This window comes from Erinaceus europaeus, chromosome 9 (genome assembly GCF_950295315.1).
Source record: "Erinaceus europaeus chromosome 9, mEriEur2.1, whole genome shotgun sequence".
Classification (NCBI taxonomy): domain Eukaryota; kingdom Metazoa; phylum Chordata; class Mammalia; order Eulipotyphla; family Erinaceidae; genus Erinaceus; species Erinaceus europaeus.
The window spans coordinates 43,790,537-43,816,540 of NC_080170.1; the positions used below are offsets into that span (position 1 = coordinate 43,790,537).

General features: G+C 45.8%; 1 protein-coding gene across 1 annotated transcript in view; it reads left to right on the forward strand.

Moving 5' to 3' along the window:
- The window catches only part of LHX4 (LIM homeobox 4), a 47,979-nt gene that overhangs the window by 8,115 nt on the left and 13,860 nt on the right, over positions 1-26,004 (forward strand). The window contains exon 2 of the mRNA XM_007525848.2: positions 10,863-11,034. Coding sequence (XP_007525910.1) covers positions 10,863-11,034 — 172 coding nt within the window. The remainder of the gene's footprint in view (positions 1-10,862; positions 11,035-26,004) is intronic.

A 26,004-nucleotide genomic window follows, 5' to 3' on the forward strand; every position in this document is an offset into this window, starting at 1 on the left:
AATTTGTAAAACATTCTGGAAAATTGCATTCTGGTATTTTCAAAGTGCATTGGTTTCAAATAAGAATAAATAAATATATATATGAAACTAAATTATTGAGTAGAAATAATGGTTTTAAATAGAATAATGACAGATAGGATACCAGGAGGGAAAAAACAGATATAACCAGTTAAGATTTGTCACAAGAGACAGCCTCTGAGGTCTCAGGCTCCCAATCTGGGTTAATCCCAGTCCAACTCCTTTAAACAGCCAGGTGATTGAAAAGGTGAAGCTGGGATCAGAAAACACAATTTCTTTCCTTTCTCTTTCTTTTCTCCCCCCTCTCTTTCTTTCTTTCTTTTTTTTTTTTTTTTTTGTTCTTGTTCTTGTTGTTATCATTAGGGTTTTACTTCAGATTGACTTTTTTAGAGAGAGGGAGAGGGAGAGGGGGAGGGAGAGGGAGAGAGAGAGAGAAGAAGAAGGAGGAGGAGGAGAAGAAGAAGTAACCACAGCACTGAAACTTTCCCCCAGTGCAATGGGGGCCAGATTCAAACCTGGTTCCCTACAAGGCACCCTCTCTGGTGAACTATCTTGCTAGCCTTAGAAAACATGGTTTTGTTGTCAGTGGCAATGGTAATTGGTTTGAATTGGGGGAAGAAAATCTTTTTAAAGTATTTATCCACCAATGGAACTTTGAAACTATAAACTAGCTATTAAACTAGTTAAATCACATCACTGTTATAATTCTTAGATGTGGCTCTTCGAGAATTTAGGTATGACTTTGGGCAAGCATGGCACCGTATCCACTTTGGGATGAACCATCCCCAGACTAAATCCATAAGCCCTCCCCCAGAGAGGTGCTACTTCCCCTGGGAACTGAACATGTGTGACTCTGCTAGCTGGTAAACTTTATATATATATTTATTTTCCCTTTTGCTGCCCTTGTTGTTTTTCATTGTTGTTGTAGTTGTTACTGATGTCATTGTTGTTGGATAGGACAGAGAAATGGAGAGAGGAGGGGAAGACAGAGAGAGGGAGAGAAAGATAGACATCTACAGATCTGCTTCACTGCTTGTGAAGCGACTCCCCTGCAGGTGGGGAGCTGGGAGCTCAAACTGGATCCTTGAGTGGGTCCTTGAGCCTTGCCTTAACCTGCTGCGCTACCGCCTGACTCCCAGCTGGTAAACTTTTAGACCCCTCTACAGCCATGAGCAACCTTTACCAGAGCTGGTAATTGTTTATCTTATGGGACTAAACTTTTGATAACTATACTCAGACTTTATGGATCTAGCTTATTCTTGATGATAATTGCTTATTTTGCCTTTTACCGGTTTCACCCTAATAAACCTTGTATTGTTTAAACCCGTCCCCTGCTCCCTGCTGTGAATCCTTTTATGCTCCACAGCAGCCCCCAAAACTCCTTCATAAGATAGTAACAACAAACCATCAGTCAAACATTATTTAAAACATGGGTATAAAGCAAACTGAAAACCAAATTTCTATTTCTATTTCTTGAAATCACCAGCAAAAGAAGCTTGGGGAAGCTTCTGTCCCGGGGAGAAAGAAGGTTCAAGCCCCATTGTGTACCTGTATGGGGATCTCTTAAATTCAGAGAGAGGTTCAAATTTCACAACATTGCTTAGTAAAACAATTGAGGTTTGTGGTCTGGGAGGTGGCACAGTAGATAAAGCACTGGACTCTTAGGAGTGAGGTCCTGAGTTCAGTCCCTGGCAGTACATGTACCAGAGTGATGTCTGGTTCTTCCTCTCTCTCCTCCTCTTTCTTATGAATAAATAAATAAATAAAATCTTTAAAAACAAATAAACAAACAAACAATTGAGGTTTACATTTTTGTAAATGCAGATTTTCAAGTACTTGACAAAGCTCAGAGTACGGACAGTTTTAAGGAATTCAGGAACCTGGATGATGATTTGTTTCCATTTGCAGATGGAGCTGCCTGAAGTAAAGGGTAGTATTCTTGGGTGTCTCAGAGATGGCCTCTCCAATGGGGGGGGTATTGTGGAGTTTGTGACTAGGAGCCTGCTCTGGAAGCATCTACCACAGATTCTGACTCTATCTTAATAGCAGCAAGAAAAGTCTTGCCCAGACGTTTGGCTGTTAAGCCAAACTGTGAAACAAAAAAGATAAACTCACTTAGTCCAAAAGGCAAAAAGTAAGGTGAGTTCATCAAACCCCAGATTTACAAAAATTGTAATCAAATCTCAGAACATAGTTCAGTGAACATTATTCCTATCAGTATAAAAAAAAACTTAGTTTTAAAAATATTCAGGTGTTCACCAGCACTGAGTACAATGGGAATATCTAAAATTTGAATCTATTCCCCCCCCAAAGTGTACTTTCTCAAATACATTGTAGATGTGATTGCCAAGTGAGTGGGTTCTAGTTTGTTTTAATATCCTAAGTGGAAAAAATTCCCTTGACCTTGTTAATAATCTCTTGTGACCAAAGAGATTGAAAACACTATTTTCCCTTCTTTTTGTAAATTAAAAATTATCTTCGTTCATTGGATAGAGACAGCCAGAAATCAAGAGGGAAGAGCATGATAGAGAGGGAGAGAAACAGACACCTGCAGCACTGCTTTGCCACTCAAAAAGCTTTTCTCCCTGAAGGTGGGGACCTGGTCCTTGTGCATTGTAGTATGTATGCTTAACTAAGTGTGCCACCACCCAGCCCCACAAAAAAAATTATTAGTGATTTAATCTTGATTAACAAGATTGTAAAATAACAGTTATAATTCCATACAGTTCCCACCACCAGATTTTCGTGTCCATCCCCTCCAAAGCTTCCCTATTCTTTTTAAAAATATTTAATTAATTAATTTATTTATTTATTCCCTTTTGTTGCCCCTGTTGTTTTATTGTTATAGTTATTATTGTTGTCATCATTGTTGGATAGGACAGAGAGAAATGGAGAAAGGAGGGGAAGACAGAGAGGGGGAGAGAAAGACAGACACCTGCAGACCTGCTTCACCACTTGTGAAGGGACTCCCCTGCAGGTGGGGAGCCAGGGTTCGAACCGGGATCCTTGCACCAGTCCTTGCACTTTGCTCCATGTGCACTTAACCTGCTGCGCTATAGCCCGACTCCCTGCTTACCTATTCGTTATCCTTCTGGCAGTATGAACCAAAAAGAAAATTTTGTTTTTCAAAGAATTAAAATTGATTGCACAAAGAAGCACTAACCTTCTTTGTGACATTTCATAGTAGCCCCTGGTTCCTGGAGGGCAGGTTCTGAGAAATGAAGAAACGTGATCAGGGAATAAAAATGCACAGCATTTATTCTATATCACAGAGGAATGGGGGGCACTTTGGTCTTTCTACCTCAGACATTTTGAGCTGTTCTGCTCCTCAGATTTCTGCAACTTCACTAATGGAAAATCTATGGAGGGGGTGCAGTTAAAATGGAATCTATTGTCTGAGCAGTAACTATGGGGGGACAGTGTAGCCTCCAACTACTTGTGGGTTTTATAAGTTTTCTTAGTGAAGAAGTAGATTATAGCTACAGACCAGAGGCTTGTAACCATTTCTTATCAAATAAAAACTAGTTTCTTTTCTTTTGGATACTGAGTTATTTCCATTAAAAAAAGATACTAGGGGGGTTGGGCGGTAGCGCAGTGGGTTAAGCACACGTGGCACAAAGTGCAAGGACCGGAGGGAGTCGCTTCACAAGCGGTGAAGCAGGTCTGCAGGTGTCTATTTTTCTCTCCCCCTCTCTGTCTTCCCCTCCCCTCTCTATTTCTCTCTGTCCTATCCAACAACAAATACATCAACAACAATGATAATAACCACAACAAGGCTACAACAAGGACAACAAAAGGGAAGGAAAATGGCTTCCAGGAGAAGTGGATTCATGATTCAGGCACCGAGCCCCAGCAATAACCCTGGAGGCAATATATATATATATATATATATATATATATATATATATATATATATATATATATATACACATATATACACACACACACACACACACACACACACATATATATATATATACACTAGAACCTTCCAATGTTCATTTGAACTCAGTCTACTTTTAGCCAAATTTGTTACAGCAACATAAAGTGGGGTGGCTGGTGAACTTGACTGTAGAGGAAAGAATCCACCAGGTTTCTTTCCAGCCATGTTGCACTATCTTCTGTCTTTACACTGGGACTGTATTTGTTAGAAAGGGGTACATCTTTCAGCTGCTTTAGAATTAAGGAGGTGGAGAATTTTTTTTGTTGTTGCCCCCAGGGTTATTGCTGGGGCTTGGTACTTGCACCACAAATCCACTGCTCCTGGAGACCATGTTTTCCCCTTTTGTTGCCCTTGTTGTTCCATCATTGTTGTGGTTATTATTATTGTTGTTGCTGCTGTCGTTGGATAGGACAGAGAGAAATCGAGAGAGGAGGGGAAGACAGAGGGGGAGAGAAAGATAGACACCTGCTGACCTGACCTGCTTCATTGCCTGTGAAGTGACTCACCTGCAGGTGGGGAGCCAGGGGCTCTAACCTGGATCCTTAAGCCAGTCCTTGCACTTCTCGCCATGTGTGCTTAACCTGCTGCGCTACTGCCCAACTCCCCTACACTTAAAAAAAAATATTTATTTATTCCCTTTTGTTGTCCTTATTGTTTTATTGTTGTTGTTGATGATGATGTTGACGTTGTTGGATAGGACAGAGAAATGGAGAGAAGAGGGGAAGACAGAGAGGGGGAGAGAAAGATAGACTCCTGTAGACCTGCTTCACCGCTTGTGAAGCTATTTCTTTGCAGGTGGAGAGCTGGGGGCTCCAACCAGGATCACTATGCTGGTCCTTTCGCTTGTGCTTAACCTGCTGTGCTACCGCCCGACTCCCACACTTGTTTTTTTAAAAATATTTTATTTATTTTATTTTTGAGAGAGATGCACAGAGAGAGAAAGAGAAACACGAGAGCACTGCTCAGCTCTGGCTTATGGTGGTGCAGGGGATTGAACCTGGGATTTAGGAGCCTCAGGCATGAGAGTCTGTTTGCATAACCATTATGCTATCTCTGCTGCCCCACAACACTTCTAAAGACACTGTTGCCACTATTCCCATTTTAAAGATAAGAAAACTAAGATCAAATATGTATTTTGGAATATAATTCTGAACCTAGATTTATAAGACTCTGGTGGGGATCTATTGCAAACAATTTGGCAGAACTAAAGATGTAAAGATTCGAAATCTATAATCAGAATAGAAAACTCTATAATACAAAGCCACTTTTTTTCCCTGAATATTCAAACAAAATTCCTCTCCTGTCTTTCTATTTATCTTACTGCCCACTTTCCCCACCACTCTATGGTCAGACAGCTCCTCATCTAGTATGCCTTCTTTCCCATAGATAGGGCTTTACTTGAGAAGAATTTTTTTAAAAAAGATGTAATTTATTTATTCATAAAGATAGAAGGAGAGAGAGAGAGAAAGAACCAGACATCACTCTGGTATACATGTTGCTGGGGATTGAACTCAGGACCTCATGCTTGAGAATCCACTGGGTCACCTCCCAGACCACAGAAGAATTTTCTAGAATGGTAATTCCACAGCCTGTATTTGAGGATGTATGTGTACACGTGTGTGTGATAAGTGCACACAGGAATATGTGCATGCATCTCTGTGTGCATGAATATGTGTGTCAGGGTAGATTTTTTGCTTATTTGTTATTGGTGTTTCTATATATATTGTATGTGTATGTTTTTTTTAAATTTTTTAATATTTATTTTCCCTTTTGTTGCTCTTGTTTTTTATTGTTGTAGTTATATTATTGTTGTTATTGATGTCATTGTTAGGACAGAGAGAAATTGAGAGATATGGGGAAGACAGAGAGGGAGTGAGAAAGATAAGACACATGTAGACTTGCTTCACTGCCTATGAAGCAACTCTCTGGCAGGTGGGGGAGCTGGTCCTTGCGCTTTGTGCCGCCTGCGCTTAACCTGCTGCGCTACCACCCAAATCCTGTCTGTTTTTTATTTATCATGAAATTATTGTTTTCTTTTAAAACTATTTTATTATTTATTTATTTGATAGAGACAGAGAAAAATTGAGAGGAAAGGGGAAGGTAGAAAGGGAGAGAGACAGAGAGACACCTCTAGCACAGGTTTCCCATTTATGAAGCTTTCCCCCACAGGGCCTGGAACCCAGTGTGTGTAAAGCAGGTGCACCACCACCCAGCCCCTTTGTGTCTGTGTTACATGGGCATTTGGTGTCTCTTGCACACAGCACATGTATACTCTGCCCAAAGGAGTCACACTTGTTTCCTCAGCACTTCCATTTACCCAGTTGTTAGGGAGCATAAGAACTCTACTCCTTCCTTACTGTACACGGAGCTGCTTTGGAACTTTCCCTCCACCTCCATTTATTCTCCATAAAATAATGAAATATTTTCCAGGGGAGGTTATGTTTCTGGCTCTCAGGTCCTTATCATCCACCTGAAGCCCAGGCTATGGGTTCAAATCCTGGTCCCCCCTTGTGTGAAAAAGGTGCCATCTTTTTTGCTTTGCTGATCTCTCCCAGATTCAACTTCCTCAACTGTAAAATAGGAATGAGGGAGTCTGGGAGATATCACACTAGGAGCACATAGAACTTTCCAGCAAGAGGTCCCAGGCTCAGTCTCTGGCAACACCAGAAGCCAGAGCTGAGGGGTGTTCTGGTCAAAAACATAAATAAAGTAAAATGGGAATGACAATACCTTACCAAGCTGTGTGGATTATTGGGTGCTACCGGTATCCAGTTTTAACCATTACTGTGGCTTATGGTGGATCTTCTAAAACAATGCCTACATGATCTTTGTCTTGGTCTTAGATATTGCTCTCTCTAAATCTACTGTGGAATGCAGTAGAAAGATTTTCATTAACTTAAAATTACCCTCAGTGTACCTCTTAGTGGAGAAACTCAGTTTGGTTCCAAGGCCTTTGAGAACTGCCAATTTGGACAGTGACCACTCCCTCCCCGCACTCCCCTGCTACGCCATGGGGAACATCTCCTAGAAGCTGGAGGTTGAAGTGTCTGTCTGCTCTTAGGGTTGCTCTTGAACATGCTGTGCTGTTGTCTCAGCTTCCAACATCTCCCCTCCTCCCTGCATACATCAGCTATAATGTATTCTCTCTTGAATACTCATCATATTAAGGCTCCTGGAAGATATCTTGTTGGAAATAAATTTTCTGGGCTTACTGCCTCTCCCTCTTCCCTGTGCTCTGGGCCAGGAGGAGATATACAGCCGGATCTTGTCTCTAAGTCAAGGCCATGTTATAATTAGGTGGGAATGGGTGACCCTCTGACCCTGACCCCTGACATGCTCAGGGCAAAGAACAATGTTGTGGCCATGCTGTGGCCCCAAGAGTTTGAGGGTTCATCTCTCCCCACTTGCAGGTACCTACTACTCAGAATGCAGTGGAGTCTCACAAGGTCAGCAGTGGTGGGGAAGGTTTGGGGGCACATGTGCTCCAGGGCAGAAGTTCCTGTTGTGACTCCCCCCATACTCCCAAGGTTCTGATGGTAGTCTCCCACTTCTCTTCTGTAAGGGATGCTCGAGCATCTCCCTGAGTTTCCCCTTTCCCTCCACGCATCTCCCACCACCTACAGAGAACCCAATTGCAAAAGTGAGAGAAGTGCCTCTCCCCATTCCCTTTATAACCTGTGTATGACCCCTCCTTTCTGCCTCCCCCATGCTGGATTTGTCATGTCACACTCCTACACTCACCTCTCTGTCCTGATCTCTCAGCTTTTAAGTCTCCTTCTGGGAAACACTTCAGCCTTTGAGACTCCACTCCCTAATGGTCCCTAGAAAGAGGTTGGATGGGTGTTGGGCGGTAGCTCAGCGGGTTAAGCACAGGTGGCACAAAGCTCAAGGACTGGCATAAGGATCCTGGTTCGAACCCCCAGCTCCCCACCTGCAGGGGAGTTGCTTCACAAGCAGTGAAGCAGGTCTGCAGGTATCTATCTTTCTCTCCCTTTCTCTATCTCCCCTTCTTCTCTCCATTTCTCTCTGTTCTATCCAACAACAATGACATCATCAACAACAACAATAATAATTACAACAATAAAACAACAAGGGCAACAAAAGGGAATAAATAAATAAATAAATAAAAGAGGTTGAATGTGGTGAAATGTGGGCACCACAGGGGCACTTCCCCCCACCCCCACAGCTGCTGTGCAATGTGGTCATTCCTGAAACATCCATGTGAAGGTCATGACAAGTAGGCAGGGATGAAGCCCAAGACGGTGGATCTCTAACCATTCCCTGGGCCACAGCAACACTGTACCTAATAACCTGCTCGCTGCACTTATCTCCTAACAACAGCAACTCTTATTGAGCACCAACTGTATATTGACAATGGCTTGTTTACTCTTTGTGCCAGTCCTGGGAAGATAGTCCTCACCACCCCTTGCAGAGGTGAGAAAACAGCTATCGAGGCCAAGGAACTGGGACCAGGTTAGGAAACAGGGCAGTCTGACTCTAGAATCCAGTCTCACCTTGGGTCCCATGCCTCCTTTCTTATTTGAGGAACATTCCTGTAACCACTTATACTGAGCATTTTATTGGGTCCATTGGAACTTACTGGTTAAACGGCTTCTTTGCCATAGAGGAAATCTTTTAGACAGAAAAAAATAAATAAATAAATAAATAAAGGGTCGGGTGGTCGTGTAGTGGGTTAAGTGCACATGGCGTGAAGTGCAAGGACCAGCGCAAGGAGCCCCCAGCTCCCCACCTGCGGGGGAGGGGGTCACTTCATAAGCAGTGAAGCAGGTGTCTATCTTTCTCTCTGTCTTCCCCATATCACTCAATTTCTCTCTGTCCTATCCAACAACAAAAGTGATGACAATAATAACAACAAGGGCAATAAAGGCAAAAAAAAAAAAAAAAAAACCTGGGGAAAAAAAATCCTCCAGGAGCAGTGATTTGTAGTGCAGGCACTGAGCTCCAATGATAACCCTAGAGGCAAAAATAAATAAATAAATAATGAATGAATGAATAAATAAATAAGTAAATCCCATGTGAGCTGTGAGCACATCTCAGTGAGCCACCCAGTTCTTCAGGTAGAGGACACTGTGGTCTGAGGATGGGGCAAGGGCAAAGTATGTAATGGGTCTGACTTTTAGGCAAATGGTAGCTTCTCTGAAGGGAACAGGCTGGGGTTGACTCTGGATTTAAATTGACACTGGTATGTTTGAGGCTTAAGGCAATGGTTAGTGAGTGTCCCACAGTCTGTGTGTGGGTCTGAGACACCAATATCTTTGATACTTGAGAAAACTGACTCTCTGCTAGGCTTTGATACATTCCATCTTCTCCCTTGAGGTTAATGCCTTTATGTTCATATCTGCACTATATATACACACACACACACACACACACACATCACAACATCACAACATCATAACCAACAAACATGATCTGAATGGAGAAACAAAACGATTGGTGAAAGATTTGGTTTTTATTGATGTTTTGGGGTCTGCAGAAGGAAGAAATGAAAACCTGTTTCCAGGGGAGCTGCCTAGGATTTGATCAATTATTTATTTAGTGGTAAGCCTCTGTGTGGCTAATTGTGTGAGCCAGGCACTATGCTAGGCAGTGAGAAGCAAAGTCAAGAAAGAAACACATTTCCTGTCTTTTGAAAACCTCTCTCATTATAGGAAACAATGTGCAGTTGACCACAGTTCTATTGATAAGAGACAGGGAAGCCCCTGGAGTTGCCCTACTAGGACGTGCTATATCAGGAGGCCATTGTAGGAGACCAAATGCTTGTATGCTCTTGATATATGTTAACTTCCTTTTGGGGAGGGGACATACAGGGAATGTGGCTAGGGATGCCAACTAGTACTGTTCATCCAACCACAGAACCTGTCCATTTGGGAGGTCTTGAAACAAAGTCAGTGATTTCAAATACTAGCCACCATCCCTTCAAAGCAAGCCCTTGGTAAAGATGGATGGCAGAAAGATAGGCTTTGGGTAGGAAGTCACCAGGACAGGAGCAGGGTGAGCCAGAGGTGAGGATTCAGTGGCAAAAAACACAAAAGGCAGGTAACACTAACTCATATTCAGAACCTGAGCTGCAAGGGAGACTGCAAGAGAAAGAGCCTTTTCTAGTCTTCCCGACTGCAGTATAGAGCCTGTTCACTATGTCTTGAGTTCATCAAAATATTGACTGAGATTCTCTCTTCAGGAACATCTTCAGGTTTAAATCTCAGTTCCTGTTCCCCACCCCCACCACAGATATTTGCATTTTAGACTAGTCCATACTCACAAATCACTTTGGGGACTGATGTTTCTAGCATAGATATCACCCTGCAGTGAAAATAGAGGTGAGCCGTAGAGCTATTTAGTAGTAGGAAAGGAATTGGTGAATGCTTCTGGGTCTTAGAGGTTGTGCTTATTCTAGAAACAAGTACCCACTCTGTTTTGACCAAATGTACCAAAGTCAGCAAAACATAAGACTGCATGGGTTGAAAAGCATTTCAACCCCCCCTTAACCCCTTTATCAGGGACTTTAAAAAAAGATTATATATGTATATATATGTACACACACACACACACACACACATATGAGAGAGAGAGTTTTACATGAGGCAGAGAGGGAAGGGAGAGAGAGAGAGAGATAGAAAGAGACCTCAGTCCCATTCTAGCACATACAGTGCTGGGGATCAAACCAGCACGAAAACCTATTGCTCTACCAGTTGAACCATTCCTCCAGTTGTTTGACCAGGAATCTTTGTGCAGTGTTAATCCTGCACAACTGTCTGTGACAGGCCTGGAGGTCTGGGTGATGTAGTTTCTCACTGCAGGCAGAATGGGCAGGCATCCAAATGCGCTGGGCTACTTAACAGTGCCTGGTTCACATGGATCATCTCTCCTCTTTCCACAGAGATCCCTCAGTGTGCAGGTTGCAACCAGCATATTCTGGACAAATTCATCCTCAAGGTCCTGGACAGACACTGGCACAGTTCCTGCCTCAAGTGTGTGGACTGCCAGATGCAGCTGGCTGACAGGTGCTTCTCCAGGGCTGGGAGCGTCTACTGCAAGGAGGACTTCTTCAAGTAAGTTGCACATGGGGTGGCCTCTCTCATCTCTCTGTGCTTGGGCACTGCCTGCACCTTGCAACGAGTGGAGAGACCCACCCTTCAGTGGCAGGCAAATCCTTGTGCTGAGTCCTTGTTCTATGAATTCATGGACCAAGTCCCATCCTGACACTGGCCTACTGCCTCCTGTCGCTCTGTAGGGTGGGGTTGGGGAGCCAACAGAGGACACAAGCCAGACCTCTCTAAGGTGGTCAGCAGAGAGTCTGTGAATATTCCCAGCTTCTGCTCCTTTGTCATGCTGAGCCAGTTCCACACCAGTTGTATCATTCCTGCTACTTTCAGAGCAGTCCCCCACACCCCCTCCCCTTCTCCCACACCTCCCTCCGTGCTCCAGAAGTCTTCTAGGAAGTTACTTTCCCCCTTCTCATGTTTGCAAACAGACAGGCCATCACTTTCAATGGAAGCAAATGGAGGAGGCAGGCTCAGGCAATGGTTAAGAGCCTAGACTCTGGACTGGACAGGGAGCTTAGTGATGGACTAAATACCTTTTGTGCATGAGGTCATCGGTTTGGTACCTAGCACCACATATGATTGGTCTCAATAAAAATAAGAAAAATCCCAGGTGTTGCCTAGGGTTGAGCCTGCTTATTAACTGTAAGGTCTTAGGCAAGTTACTCAGCTTCTCTGTGCCTCAGATTGCTTCTCTATAAAATGAGGTAATTGAAGGTCCCCCTCACACAGGGTTGTTTACACCTTTTTTTTTAAATGGGACAGAGGGAAATTGGAAATCGAGAGGGTGGGAGATAGAGGGAAAGAGCCAGAGAGACACTTACAGTACTTGCTTTACCCCTTATGAAGCTTTCTTCCTGCAGGTGGGGAGTGGAGGCTTGAACTCAGGTCCTTTCACATTATAATGTATGTTCAGTGGGTACGCCAACACCCTGCCCCCATTTATAGCTTTGAACGAGTCCCTGACGTGTAAAAGTATCAGGATAGTGCCTGACACCAGAGCATTAGCACATACAGTTGTTCTTCATGTTCATCCTGTGGTGAGTTCATCAGAAAAAATCTTGTTGGAGCTTTGGGCCAAGGTGAGGGGACCTCCTAGAATTTATTTTCTGGGGTGTTTTGTCTGAGACTTCTCTCCTGGGATCTATGACCTGAGGCATTTAGACTGGTGCCTGGGTCCAGGCAAACAGGTTGGTAACAACAAAGCAAAGAACAGAAAGCAGCAGTCCTCAGTGTGTGACACCAAGTGAGGACAGAGTGGGAGCCCCAGAACTGACAGGAATGTGAAGCTCCAAAGAGGCGGTGAGGCTCTGTGTATCCCATTTTGGAAAGGGGAAGAAATACCAGACATGGGCACAGAACAGTCGCCCTGCTACCTCCCAAGAGTCTAATGTAGGGAGTTCAGGACTTGAGTTACTTTGGCTTCTCAGACTTCTCTGGTCCCATGTGAACTCAACACAAATTAAAATCAATTGTGGTGACTCCTAAGTGCTGTCACCCTGACCTATATTCAGAAGATAGCACTCATTGCTACTACATGAATGTGTGTGCCCGCCTGGGTGTGCACATCTGCACAAGTACCTGTCTCTGTGCGTGTGCTCCCTGTGGCTGCTGACACAGCCCGCCCCTGCCTCCACCCCCCACCCCCAAGTCCTTGGTGGTTCTGTTGAGGGATGTGGATTCTTCCTCTAAGCATTCTCTGTGCCCTGTTACCCTTCCTCCTAATCTTCTTATTTGCTTTTCCCACCTCAGACCCTTGCCTGGCTTCCTTTATTCTGACTTTTTTGGTACTTCTTTCCTCTCTGCCCACACTGTTTCACTACAGACAACCAGCACTTGCCCCTCCCTCCCTCCTTCTTTTCCACCTCCGCCTCTGCCTCCTGTCCCTCACAAATGCCCTGGCAGGACCCATGGAGCCCTTATGGAACCTTGGTAGGGGATGTGTTCATCTTGTGTGGACACATGGATGTGCAGAATAAAGTCTCTGCCATAGTGCTCTCTCTCTGTGCTCTCTCTCTCTCTCTGTCTTTTTCTCTCTCTCTGTCTCTCTCTCTCTCTCTCTGTGTGTGTGTGTGGGGGTGGTGGTGGCTACTGATCCTGGAACGTGGGTGAGCTGTGCCTGCTCCCAGGGTTGGGACACCATTCTCCAGTTGTCCTGTATCTGAAAAGCCTCAGTGAGTTCCAGGGATGAGGCAAAGGGCCACTTTGCCTTCTTTGCCACCCGGGCACAAAGAAGGTACAAAGTAATTCAGAAGTGACATGATTCTCCCTGCTGCTGATGGGAGTTGATCAGAGATGAAGGTGAGGTAGGGAGCATTCACATTGGCAAGTTCTTGGCAGGCCACACCAGCTGCTCCAGGAATGGCATGGAAGACACAGCAACAGGTAGTTGTTCAGGTTTGCGGTGGCTCACCTTCCACTCCCAGGGTGGTTGGAACCTGCTGGCCACTGGGAGATCTGACTGTGAGCAGGCAGCAGAGTTGGGGTGTCAGTGCCTAATATGCCTGCTTTTAGATAGCACCCAGAGGCATGTGTAGTTGGGCTCTTTGGGCAGATAGAATAGCCCTCAGCCTCCTCTCCCCCTGGTCTTACACTGGCTACATGTAGGGGGCACCTCTGGAACCTTGTCAGAAGGACTCTGGTGCCACATGCTTGATTGGATCTGCCATAGCTCATAATGCTGTCTGAGGTGGGAACTGGAAGTTGTCTGGACAGAGTGAGGAGAACCCCTTCTAAGTGGTCCATGATGCGGGGGGAGGGGGCACAACAGAGGGGGGAGAGGGCTGTTTTTGTCTTAAAATTTTTTTAAATTTATTTAAAAAAATTTTTTAATATTCTCTTTTGTTGCCCTTGTTGTTTTATTGTTGTAGTGATTATTGTTGTTATTGATGGCATCATTGTCTGATAGGACAGAGAGAAATGGAGAGAGGAAGGGAAGACAGAGAGGGGGAGAGAAAGATAGACACCTGCAGACTTGCTTCACCGCCTGTGAAGCGACTCCCCTGCAGGTGGGGAGCTGGGGGCTTGACCTGGGATCCTTACGTTGGTCCTTGTGCTTTGTGCCATATGCACTTAACCCACTGCGCTACCGCCCGACTTCCCAAATTCATTTATTTTTATAAGATACAGGGAATGAGAGAGAACAGAGCACTACTTAGTTCTGGCATATGAAAGTGCTGGGATTGAACCTGGAGTTTCTGAGACCTTAGGCGTGCAGCTCCTGTGCTCTAACCTTGATCCGTCTTCCCAGTTCTGCACTCTTACTGTTAGTTGCCTCTGAGCCTTTCTCATGGGAAGAGGGGGTTCTGGATGCCAGTACCAATATTTTAAATCTCTGTGCCCATAAGGGACTAGAGTCACTGCTGTGCACAGTTCCAGGGGTATCCTATTCATAGTCCATGTGCATTTTCTCTAATGAGGACTGTGATGTGAAGAGAGCTTCATGGTGTGTGTGTGTGTGTGTGTGTGTGTGTGTGTGTGTGTGTGGTGTGTGGTGTGTGGTGTGTGGTGTGTGTGTGTGTGTGTGTTCTCAGATGAGGAAGATCACAGCCTTCAGAGCCTGAGTTGGATCGACCTTCTCGTGGTGCATCCCGTGAGTACCCATTCATTGGGGAAACTGACGATCCTTCCTAGTCCACATGAATCCTTCCTGAATCCACATGGATCCCAGTCACTTTCAAAGCCAGCAACAAGCAGCTCCTGACAGCTTTCAACCTGACGCTGTTGACTGGCTATGGAAGAAGGGCAAACACTAGAAGAAAAGCCCAAGTCATGGTCATACCAAGGAGTGGCAGCAGAGGGCACTGTTGGTGTGTGCACGGTTGAAGAAGGAAGTACTGCTGGAAGGTTGCTTGGCTGTGGTTGCATTTTCCTTTCTTCCAGGGTTGTGATCACAGGCCTGCTCAGTGGCATTGATTGATGTTTGCTGTTGTCTGTTGGGTTTACCTCCTCGGTTCTTGGCTCCCCTTTCTCCAAAGGAAGCAAAATTCTGAGGCAGCAGATGGGAGGCCCTGATTTAATGAATGCCTATTGGAGGGCTGCACAGTCCTCCTGAGTCTAAGAGAGTGCTTCAGAGTCAGGAGAGCTGGCACCTCCTATAAGGGTCATTTCAAGATCTGTTACAGTTTGAATGACATGCTGTAGGGCCCATGACGCCTTGTGATGCATTTGCTAAGCAAGCCCTTTCTGGAAATTGTGTCCAGCCTTTGGCAAATACCACTGTTTCTTACAAAGGGACCAGGGCCTGGGAAGACAGGGATCTTGGAGCAGGGCTCTGGGTCCCTTTTCAGCACAGAGCAGGTCCTGGGAGGGACTGGCAGTTTTCTTATTTGGTGGTGGAAGCTCAGTGGTTTGCCCTAAGCCTGGTTTCAGTCTAGAGATGAATGTCATGCTGATTTGCATGTAGGTTTTGGGAGCAAACCAGTAAGTGTTTTAACAGGAAAATAAACACTGCTATAAGGTGGAAGAGAAGATCATAGCCCCACAGGTTTCTTAGACACAGAATGTTTCCTGAACATTCCAGACTTAAAGAGTGCTTCAAGCTGTGTGCCCTGGCCACCAGCAGTGTGTGTTTGAGCTTGCCTGATAGAAGGGGGTTCCAGAAAAGAGACCTTTGTGTGTGTGTGTGTGTGGGGGGGCAATAGTTCCTTCAAGGGAGCTACTGTCTAAAGGTTTCCTGACCTCAGACCCTCCATGTCCTTGTGTCTCTGGGAAGACTACTATTTGCCCCCATCCCCACCACCCACATAGGCACTTCTGCAGCTCCTGCTGCACCCCTCCCCCAACAGTCAATCTCTGGGCTGTCAGCCAAGGGCAGGTGAGCAGCAGATTTATCCCGCAGCCCAGAACAGCCTGCTTCTGCTCTGCCTGTGCAGCAGCTGACCCATGGCAGGGTGCTTTCAGCCAGGTCTACACCACGAGCCTTGGGCCACCAGCCATGTTTTATAGGTCAACCTCAGCCCATAAACCAGATCTATTCTGCCATCTTTGTCTCAGTCACTGTGACCACCAGGGCTTCCATCCCTCCGCTGGATAGACACCATGGGACCCTCTCAACCTTTTTGTGAAGTGCACCTCATAAGAGAGCAGGAGTGAAGTTTGAGTCCAAACTAGTGTGAACTGGGGACACTAGATCCCCCATAACTCACTCTCTCATACTTCAGACATTGGGGACTGAACAAGAAGAAGGCCATGCATAGCAGTTACCTTTTTTAAAAATATTTTTTATTTATTTTATCTTTAAGAGGGATGCAGAGGGAGAGAGAGAGAAACACCAGAGCACTGCTCAGCTCTGGCTTATGGTGGTGCGGGGGACTGAACCTGGGACTTTGGAGCCTCAGGCATGATAATCTGTTTGCATAACCATTATGCTCTTTCCCCTGCCCCCCTTTTTTTCTTTTCTTGCCAATATGGTTATCTCTGGAGTTCTGTGTCTGCATTATCCCACTGTGTCTGGTGGACTCTATTTTTTCTTTTTAGATAGAGGAGAAAGACAAAAAGGGAGAAAGAGAGAGGACACGGAGAGACACTATGACACTGCTGCACTGATGGTGAAGCTTTTCCTGTGCACGTGCTTCCATATGGTGATCAGAGTCTAACCCAGGTCTTTACACATGCAAAGTGTGCTTTCTTCTGGGTGAGCTATCTCCCAGGTCTCTCATATACAAGTCTTGCTAAGATGGTGAGGATGTTTCTGTACTGGAGGAGAGGGGAGAGAAGGGTCATAGGGAAGGATGCTGAGTAATTGGGCCTCACCAGGGTCCAGGGAGGCAGGTGGGCCTGTGTGGAGGGCAGGGGCAGGTCAGGACCAGAACAAACACCCACCCCCAGGTGTGGGGCAGGGGAGCATCAGGAGTTTTCCTCACACTGCGCCATGGTTTTCATTCTCAGAGCTGGTTCTCAGCACTGGTAGGAGGAACCATTCTTTGTGTGTGGCAGCCTGGAACCATCTTGGCTCTGTTGTCCCAGAAGGAAGCCACTTCAGTTCTTCCTTGGCTGTGGGTCCAATCTGGGGTCAAGTTCTTGCTGGACCACTTGCTGTTTGTGATAACTACACACACGCCAAGGCCACTCAGCCACACACACACACACACTTGAGATCTTACAAAATGTGCTCAAAGGAACTCACAGGGGAGGGTCTCTTTGATGGGTGACTTTCCATAATTCCTGAATAGTTTATAGTCTAATTCCCTCACTAAGCAAATTAATCCTTTTAAGGTAACGACCTGAGGGGATAGAGCACAGCAAAGGTTGGACATCTGTAAGATCTAGACACTTGGATGAGCCCGGCCCACTGTCATTTGCAAAGGCTTGTAATCATGGCAGAAGCAATTACTTAGCCCACAGCTTCCCATAGCACCCAGGCAGTATATCAGATGGTGATGAGCCCAGACTGTCTGCCCTGAGCTCTGACTTGTGCCGCCCATCAAAGCACCAGCATCCAAAGACTTTTCGGGTTTAGGGAAATCTGTTTGGAATTAAAGAGCTGCAAAACAGCCTGACAATTGGGCAAACACTGGGCTATAGGCACGAGGTTCCCCAGCAGAGATCCAGGCAGCATAGTGGTGGTGGTGGTGGTGGTGGTGGTGGTGTATGTGGGGGGGGGAGGGGTGGATGTATGGACAGCTTCTTCACCCCAGGAGAAACACCAACCCACACAGCAGAAGTTCTTGTATCCTCCTTCCCTGAAGCCACACATACCTTCTCTCAGTCACTCCCTACCCCAGTCCTGGTAGTTTATATACCAGTCAGTCATGGGCTCCACCTCTAGAATACCCTCTCTGCCTATCTCCATGGCTTCTGCCCACTTTCAGGTCTGTCACTGCAACCCTACACAACTGGAAGTCTCCAACCAGTTGTCTTTGCCATTTTGTTCTTTTTTTTTTTTTTTTTTTTTTTGCCATTTTGTTCTTTAAGAAAAAAAAAAATTTTTTTTTTTTTTTTTGCATCACTAGGGTTCGATGGCAGCACTATGAATCCACTGCTCCTGGAGGCCATCTATTTTTTCCCGATTATTTTGTAGGACAGAGTGGGGAGGGGAGATAGAGAAAAAAGATAGACACACGCAGACCTGCTTCACCACTTGTGAAGCAGTGCCCCCCCGAAGCTGGGGGCTCGAACCAGGATCCTTGTGCTTCGTACTGTGTGTGCTTAATACAGTGTGCAACCACCCGGCCCCTATTTACTTATTTTATTTTTATTATTTTTATTTTTTGCCTCCAGGGTTATTGCTAGGGTTCGGTGCCTGCACCATGAATCCACTGCTCCTGGAGGCTACTTTTCCCCCTTTTGTTCCCCTTGTTGTTTTATCATTGTTGTGGTTATTATTGTTGTTATTAATGTCATTGTTGTCGGATAGGACAGAGAGAAATTGAAAGAGGAAGGGAGACAGAGAGGAGGAAAGATAGACACCTGCAGACCTGCTTCACCACTTGTGAAGTGACCAACCGGTAGGTGGTGAGCCATGGGCTCGAACTGGGATCCTTATACTGATCTTTATGCTTCGTGCCATGTGTGCTTAACCTGCTGTGCTACCGCCCACACCCCCCCATTTACTTATTTACAACAGAGAGAACCCAAGCATCACTCTGGCATATTTGATGTCAGCGACTGAACTTAGAATCTCATGCTTAAGAGTTCAGCATTTCATCTATAAGCCACCTACCTCCTGGGCCACTCTCCTTATCCTTTCCTCCCATTCTTCTCAAGTTAATAATTTTGGATGCTCTTCAAAAAGAAATTCATTATATTGTAAACTCCTAATGATGAGATTGGGGAAGTGGCAAGTGCAAGACTTGCAAAGTAATAAGGTCTCAAGTGATCCTCAACACTGCTTATTTCAAAGAAATGCTCTGGTCTCTCTCAAATAAATAAATAAATAAATAAATATTTTTTTAAAACCCAAATGAAAAACAGAGACCTACAGCATAGTTCTGGTGACCCAGGGAGTGTGTGTGTGACTGTATGCTGGGGGACACTGTGTCCCCCTCTCCCACCTCCCCAAGGCTCTGATGTGCCCACATATCTGGCCTTCTACAGAGGTGGCCCCTGAGATGTCTGGTGAAGGCTGACCATTCCTGGATGGCACTTTATATGGCTGTGACATGTGGAGGTGTTGATATATGTTGGAAATATTGGTACATACAGTCACAGTAAATATCAGCCGCTCACCTGTCACCAGAGGTGATCGAGAAAAGAAATACACATAGGGAAATGTCAGCTGGAAGAAAAATATATGGCCCACAGTAAATCACCACCAAGCAATTAAAGCAGAAAATGAAGTTAGGTGGCATGTGGTTTCATAGCGATGTAGCTGCTCTCATGCACAGGTGGTGTTGTAGTCACCAAGCCTGGGCCCCCATGACCAAGGAAGGGCATTGGGCCCAAATTCCTGCTGCTTTACTGTGTGGATCTGTGAGAACTGTCACACTGCCTATCCCTCAGTTGTCAGTGGGGGCAGGTATGAAGGCACACTGCAGAAAGGGAGACTGGTGGAAAGTGAAGGAGTGAGCCAGGCATGTAGCATCTGGGGAGCGAGAGGGCTGGATGAGCACTTGCAGGCTGGAGCAGCATGGTGAGCAGGAAAGCAGAGGAGATGAGTCAGAGAGCTCACTGAGATTGAGAGGGAGGGACCTGTGCAGGGACCATGGCTTTTGCTGTGAGTGAGGGGACCTGCTGCAAGGATTGCAGCAGGCTGGGCTTGAATGGTCTCACTTGAGGTGGTGATGGTGAGAAATTGTCCCCTCCTTGGGATATGGCACTCTGGTGGTAGGAATTGTATGAATTATACCCCTTTTATCTCACAATCTTGTCGATCATTATTAAATCAATAATAATAATGAAGTTAAAAAGAAAGAAATTTTGGGTGGATTCATCTCACTGATCAGATAGGGCTATGGGGGTTGTGGAAGAGGGTGTCTGGGTTTTCTACCTGCCTGAGCAGATAGAAGGAAAAAACTGCTATTTGAGGATGAGGAAGGCCACTAAAAGGTGGGATGGGGACAGAGGAGTAGTCTGATTTGGGGCATGCCTGCAGGAATCAGGAGGACCTGTGGGCTACACAGCCATGTGGCATGAATGAGAGGAGGGGTTTGTGCTGGAGGAGAGGCTGCCAGCTGGGAGAGCAAGATCCAGAGGGCTGGTCCTGAAGCCCCATGATCCTTGGATTCAAGGAAGGAGGAGGCCACACTTCTGGGAGGCCAGGGAAGAGAGATCCTATCATGGTGACCTCAAGGTAGCTGGGGTTGATAAGCCAGTGTCACCCTGATTGGAGGGCTCCAGGGAGCCAGGGTCAACTGCATATGTGTGTACGTGCATGTGTGAAGAGTTTTTACTATAAGGTAATGTTTGCAATAAGGATTGACTCATGCCAATGAGTCAATGGAGGCTGCAAAGTCAAGATCCATAGTCAGTAAACTGGGGGGGGGGGGGGGGACTCAGGAGAACCCCATAGCTAGAGGGCTTTTAGCAACTTCTAGCCACAAAGTTCTGGATTCTTTCTAGAATATTCTGCAGCAGTTGCTAACTTTATTGTGTCTGAAATGTTTCCTGCATTGTGTTTGGAGTGGAGCTCTATTCCTGTTCAGACTCCCCTGCTGACTGGAGAAACTGCAAAGTTGAAGGAGGCAGGGAATGAGGGTGAGCGCAAGGAGAAATCAGTAAGGGGGATCATGGGGTCTTTGGTGGCAAAAGAGAGCCAGGAGGTCACAGGGGCATGAGTAACAGTAAAAAGGATTAGGTGCCAGCTGAGCTGCAGAACCCTGGGGGTTGGGGATGCAGGGAGGAGCAGGCAGGACAGGAAGGGCTGTCTGAGGTCACCTTTGGGGCTGCTGCAGCTCATGGCTGTGGTAAGGTAACATGGTGGGAGTAGCCCACAGAAGTGAGTGCCTGAGAACTTCAGGAGCAGAAGTCAGAGCACAAAGAAGGCAGAGCAGGCAGCAGTGTCACTGGGAGTGAGATGGGAGAGTAATAGCAAGTGATGGGGTAGAGGTGCTGGAGAGGAGATAAAGATACTGCGCAGGAGAGTCGGGCAGTAGTGCAATGGGTTAGGCTCAGGTGGCACAAAGCTCAGGGACTGGAGGGAAGATCCCAGTTTGAGCCCCGGGCTCCCCACCTGCAGAGGAATCGCTTCACAGTCGGTGAGGCAGGTCTGCAGGTGTCTATCTTTCTCTCCCCCCTCTGCCTACCCCCCCCCATTTCTCTCTGTCCTGTCCAACGGCAGCGACTTCAATAACAACAACAATAAAACAACAAGGGCAACAAAGGGAATAAATAAATAAATATTTTAAAAAAGATACTGAGGCAGGGAGTCGGTGGTCATGCAGCGGATTACGCGCACATGGTGCAAAGCTCAAGGATTGGCATAAGGATCGCGGTTCAAGCCCCCAGCTCCCCACCTTCAGGGGAGTCGCTTCACAAGTGGTGAAGCAGGTCTGCAGGTGTCTATCTTTCTCTCCCCTTTTCTGTCTTCCCCTCCTCTCTCCATTTCTCTCTGTCCTATCCAACAACGACAACATCAATAACAACAGCAATAATAACTACAACAATAAAACAAAAAGGGCAACAAAAGAGAATAAATGGGAGTCAGGCAGTGGCGCAGCAGGTTAAGTGCATGTGGTGCAAAGCGCAAGGACCGGGGAAGGATCCCGGTCCTGAAGCAGGTCTGCAGGTGTCTGTCTTTCTCTCCCCCTCTCTGTCCTATCCAACAACAACAACATCAGTAACCACATTTCACAAGTCTCTCTCCATTTCTCTCTGTCCTATCCAACAACAACATCAATAGCCACAACAATGTTAAACAACAAGGGCAACAAAAAAGGGAAAATAAATAAATATTTTAAAAAAGAGAATACATAAATAAAATAGTTATATATATAAAAAAGATATTGGGCACCTTAAATGTCTGTGGTGAGGTCTGATACACTTCCCAGTGAGCCCCTCATGCTGGGGGAACACAGAGTGGGTGAGCAGAGGACACCTGGGGAGAAAATGCCAATACCCCCCCACACACACACACACACATTGCAGGCCAGGGAACTGTGTGTTCTGGGGTTCTGAGCAGCTGGAATACTTGAGGAGGAGGGGACCCCTCTATACAAGTACCAGGCTCTGGTAAGGGCTCCAGGCTGGTGTCTCAGTGGGTGTTCAATACCTTTGGTCATGTTGTGTGCCAGAACATTGAATTTAAATCTCATTTCTCTCACTCAGTGTCTGTGCAGAAGGGCCAGCATCTCCACCCCCTGAACCTCTGCTGTTCCTCTTAGGCTGGTGTGAGGGATAGGAGTTTCATGTTTTAATAAACCACAGGCCTTCAAATGGAGATGCAATTCTATTTTTAAAAAAGATTTATTTATTTATTTATTGTGAGAGGAGAAAGATAGAGAGAGGACTTCAGTATATACTGTGCTGGGGATCCAGCCAGGAACCTCAGGCAAGTCTCACTTTTACCAGCTAAATTATTTCCTAAGACTCAACTTCCTTCTAACAAACACTTCTGACAGCCTGGGAGGTGGTGTAATGGATTCTCAAGCATAAGGACCTAAGTTTGATCACTGGCATTGGGTGTGTCAGAGTAATGATCTGGTTCTCTCTCTCCACACCCTTTTCTCACAAATAAATCTTAAAAAAAAAAAAACACACTTTTGATCAGAGCTGAAGTTATAATGTGGAGCTCAAATATTTCCCTGTTCCAGACATGTATTTCCAGGAATGGCTCATACATTCATTTACTCATTCATTCACTCATTCATTCGTTCATTCATTCATTTGTTAAATCATTCGTGCATATATTTATTCACTCACACACTTTTTATTCACTCAGGGGGGCTCCATGCTGGGGAGGAATAAGGAAATTGCTGGAAACTGTTGGTCTCAGGAGCCACTGTGTCCTTCCTTGCATTTCCTTTAGGATCAGTTCCAGCTACCTTCCCTGGGGACACCAGGGTCTGGCTGGTGAGATAACCAGAGGAATTGTCCCCTGTTGACAGAGGCCCAGGTAGCAGTAGGTACACAGTAGGCCTTACTGGTAGCATCCTATCTTTGGGGTGCTGCCTGGAAAATCTCAGAAGCTTATCCCTGGCTCCCCATTCTTCAGCATGTGTCAGGGTGTTAGACTCTTATCTTAGTTCTTGGTGTAGCTACCAAATTCATGGTTTTACTTCATTGTGCCAGGGGATTTTGACTATGGTTGCTTCATCAGCAAGGGCCCTGTTGGCTGTGCTCCAAGGAGAAAGGTACTAAGGAACAGTCCCACTTACTATCAGTATAAATCCCACAATCAGGAAAATGGCTTCAATTGCTCAAAAACGCTGGTGGGAAAGTCCATTTGTTTTTCATTTTTCTTGTGCTCCTGTGGCCCTGATGCATGAATCACTGTCGGAATGCAAATTAAATTTATACCCCTGTTATCTTTCATGTCTCTGGGGCTTCTGTGTCAACTGGGCTTCTGGTTACTGAAAGCCACTGCTTGCTTTTTAGTAGGGAGAGGGAAACTGGAAGGTTCTCCCTTTTGGAGTCTTCTTCCTCCCACCCCCAGCCTCTACCTCCCTGTTTTGTTCACCAAGATAGTGTTTTGGAGAATTCCAGTTCTGCTCTGGAACTGTTGGTTCCCAGAATTTGTAGGAGAAGACCTGGAATTTCAGTTTGTGGCATGTTTGGGTGGGTTTGCAGTGAACAGGAAGCAGGTGTTTTGTTGTAAACACCTGCTTCATGAACTGCTGCGCTTTGTGGATGCAAAAACCACAGGAGTGTTGAAAATAGAATCTAGCGACACACAGACAGGTGTCCTTTCTATTTGACCCTCCAACCTGCACAAGCTCACAGGAGGACACGGGGTGGCTGACAGATGACATAGATAGTTTGCAGGTGACAGACTTCTCCTTTGTGTTCTGGGAAGAAAGAGCCTCCTAAGCTGACTGCTCTCCAGCCTCAGATACCACCAGCTCCATGCACACTCTCAAAAATCCTGGTTATTCACTCACTGGTTCAGTTACCCACAAAATTCTAACTCTGCTTTTCTGGATCCTGGACTCCTTTGCAAAGCTGCTGCAAATCCAGACCCCCACCCTGGATATACTGGTTGAACAACCTGAGGTGCTTGTATGTACACAGCCCCATCCTGAGCCTCAGGCAGAGAACACTAGCTCTCCTGAGGCCTTTTCCCCACCTGTTCCACTAAACTTTTGTTTCACAAAATCCCAGAGTTTCAGAAGCCTGAGGTATCCTCAAAGCAAATGTCTAAGCCTTTCCCATCCCAACACCCTTCTGGTTCTCATCTCAAAAGAGAACTCTCTCTTTTGGGGTTACTCATGTGAGTTTAGGGAGACACCCTCCTTTCTTTGTAACCTCATGTTCCTGCAAAGAGGGCTTCTGAAGCTGCAGCTGGCCACACCCACCCAGGGCCCCTCAACCTCCAGGAAGTATCATTAGCGCCAAGGAGAGCCATCATTCTGCATTAATCTCAGATTCATCATGATAGCACGACCATAATTAATTTATTTGGTATTAATGTGGATGAAATATGTACTGTCCTTTCAGGGGAAATCAGGCTGCCTATAAGCATTAGTTAAAAGGACCATTAAAATCAAACCTTCCCCAGATCCATTAGGCGAAGTCTTTCATCCTGAAGAAGATAAAGTTCTGCCGTGTGAAATGTCAGGAATAATTAGGTTGATTGCTGTTTTAAACTCTGCCCCTGCATCCCCAGCCCTGCCTGCCTCCCTGCTCTTCAAGGAGAGAAGACCCACCTGTAATGCACCCCCCCCTACACACATACCACCCTTGTCAACACTGGCCCCCAAATTCTGCCTGGTCACTAGTAGCAAGTGACTCAACGTCTACAGCCAGAATGGGGCCAGAATGGGACTTGAATGATCCACAGGGCTCTAATGGTGTTATTTTGTGACACACAGACAGGTGTCCTTTCTACTTGGCTCCTAAACCTGCACAAGCTCACTTTCTCCCCTTTAGGAGACCATAGCTTGGTGTTCAGTATCCATTTGTTGTCTTTTATTTCTTTTTTGTCTACTTAATTCATGTTCTCTCCTTCTGTTGCATATGTGAGTGGGATCATTCAGTGTTTGTCTTTTCCCTTCTGACATATTTCACTTTGAACAATCCCTTTGTGTACATTTACTGTTAGTGGCAAAATCCATTTTCATAGCTGAATAGTATTTCATTGCATAAATATATCCATCCCCTTTGTCTGTTCATCTGTGGACAGGCACTTCTATTGCTTCCAGATTTTGTGTAGTTCAGATAATGCTGCAGTGCACATTGGAGTGGGCAGACTTTATTTCTATATGCATCCTACTTTTCTTGTCTTGACCTTGGTGTGGGGTGATACAGGTCATCCTTCTCTTGCCAAGGAGTTGGTCCCAAGAGGTGTAGTGCTGAATGATGCCAGGACTTGGGAATGCAGATTCCCAGGCCTGTTCCAGTCTCCTCCACCCCAGGAACTGTGCCTGGGATGGGAAAGTAAGCTGACCTGTATATCAGATGGAGGGGAGAGCTAGGAAGGAGAAGTACTCGGGGGAACCCCTCTTTGACATTCCAGTGTGGACATTGGCACACGCTGTCTGTCCCCTGGCCATAAGTTGCCTTAGTGGTGGGGAAGGGGGACACATGAAGAGGTATTTTTCTGGCTTCTCTCTGCCCCAACACCCTGGGTTGTGTGTCCTATATAGCTGTTACTCTAGGCTTTTCCATAAAGTGGAATACTGGAGGTGGAGGGTCTGTTCACAAAGGCAGCCTATGAATTTATCCAAAGGACACTCAAACACTGATTCCAAGGGACATATCACTCCTATGTTCATAGCTTCATTACTCACAATGGCCAAAGAGTGGAAGCAGCAGAAATACCCACCAAGAGAGGACTGACTAAAGAAGTTAGGGGGTACTACTCTGCAATCAAAAAAGATGACATTGTGTTCTTTGGGACAAATGGATGGAACTGGAGGTGATTATACTTAGCAAAATAAGTAA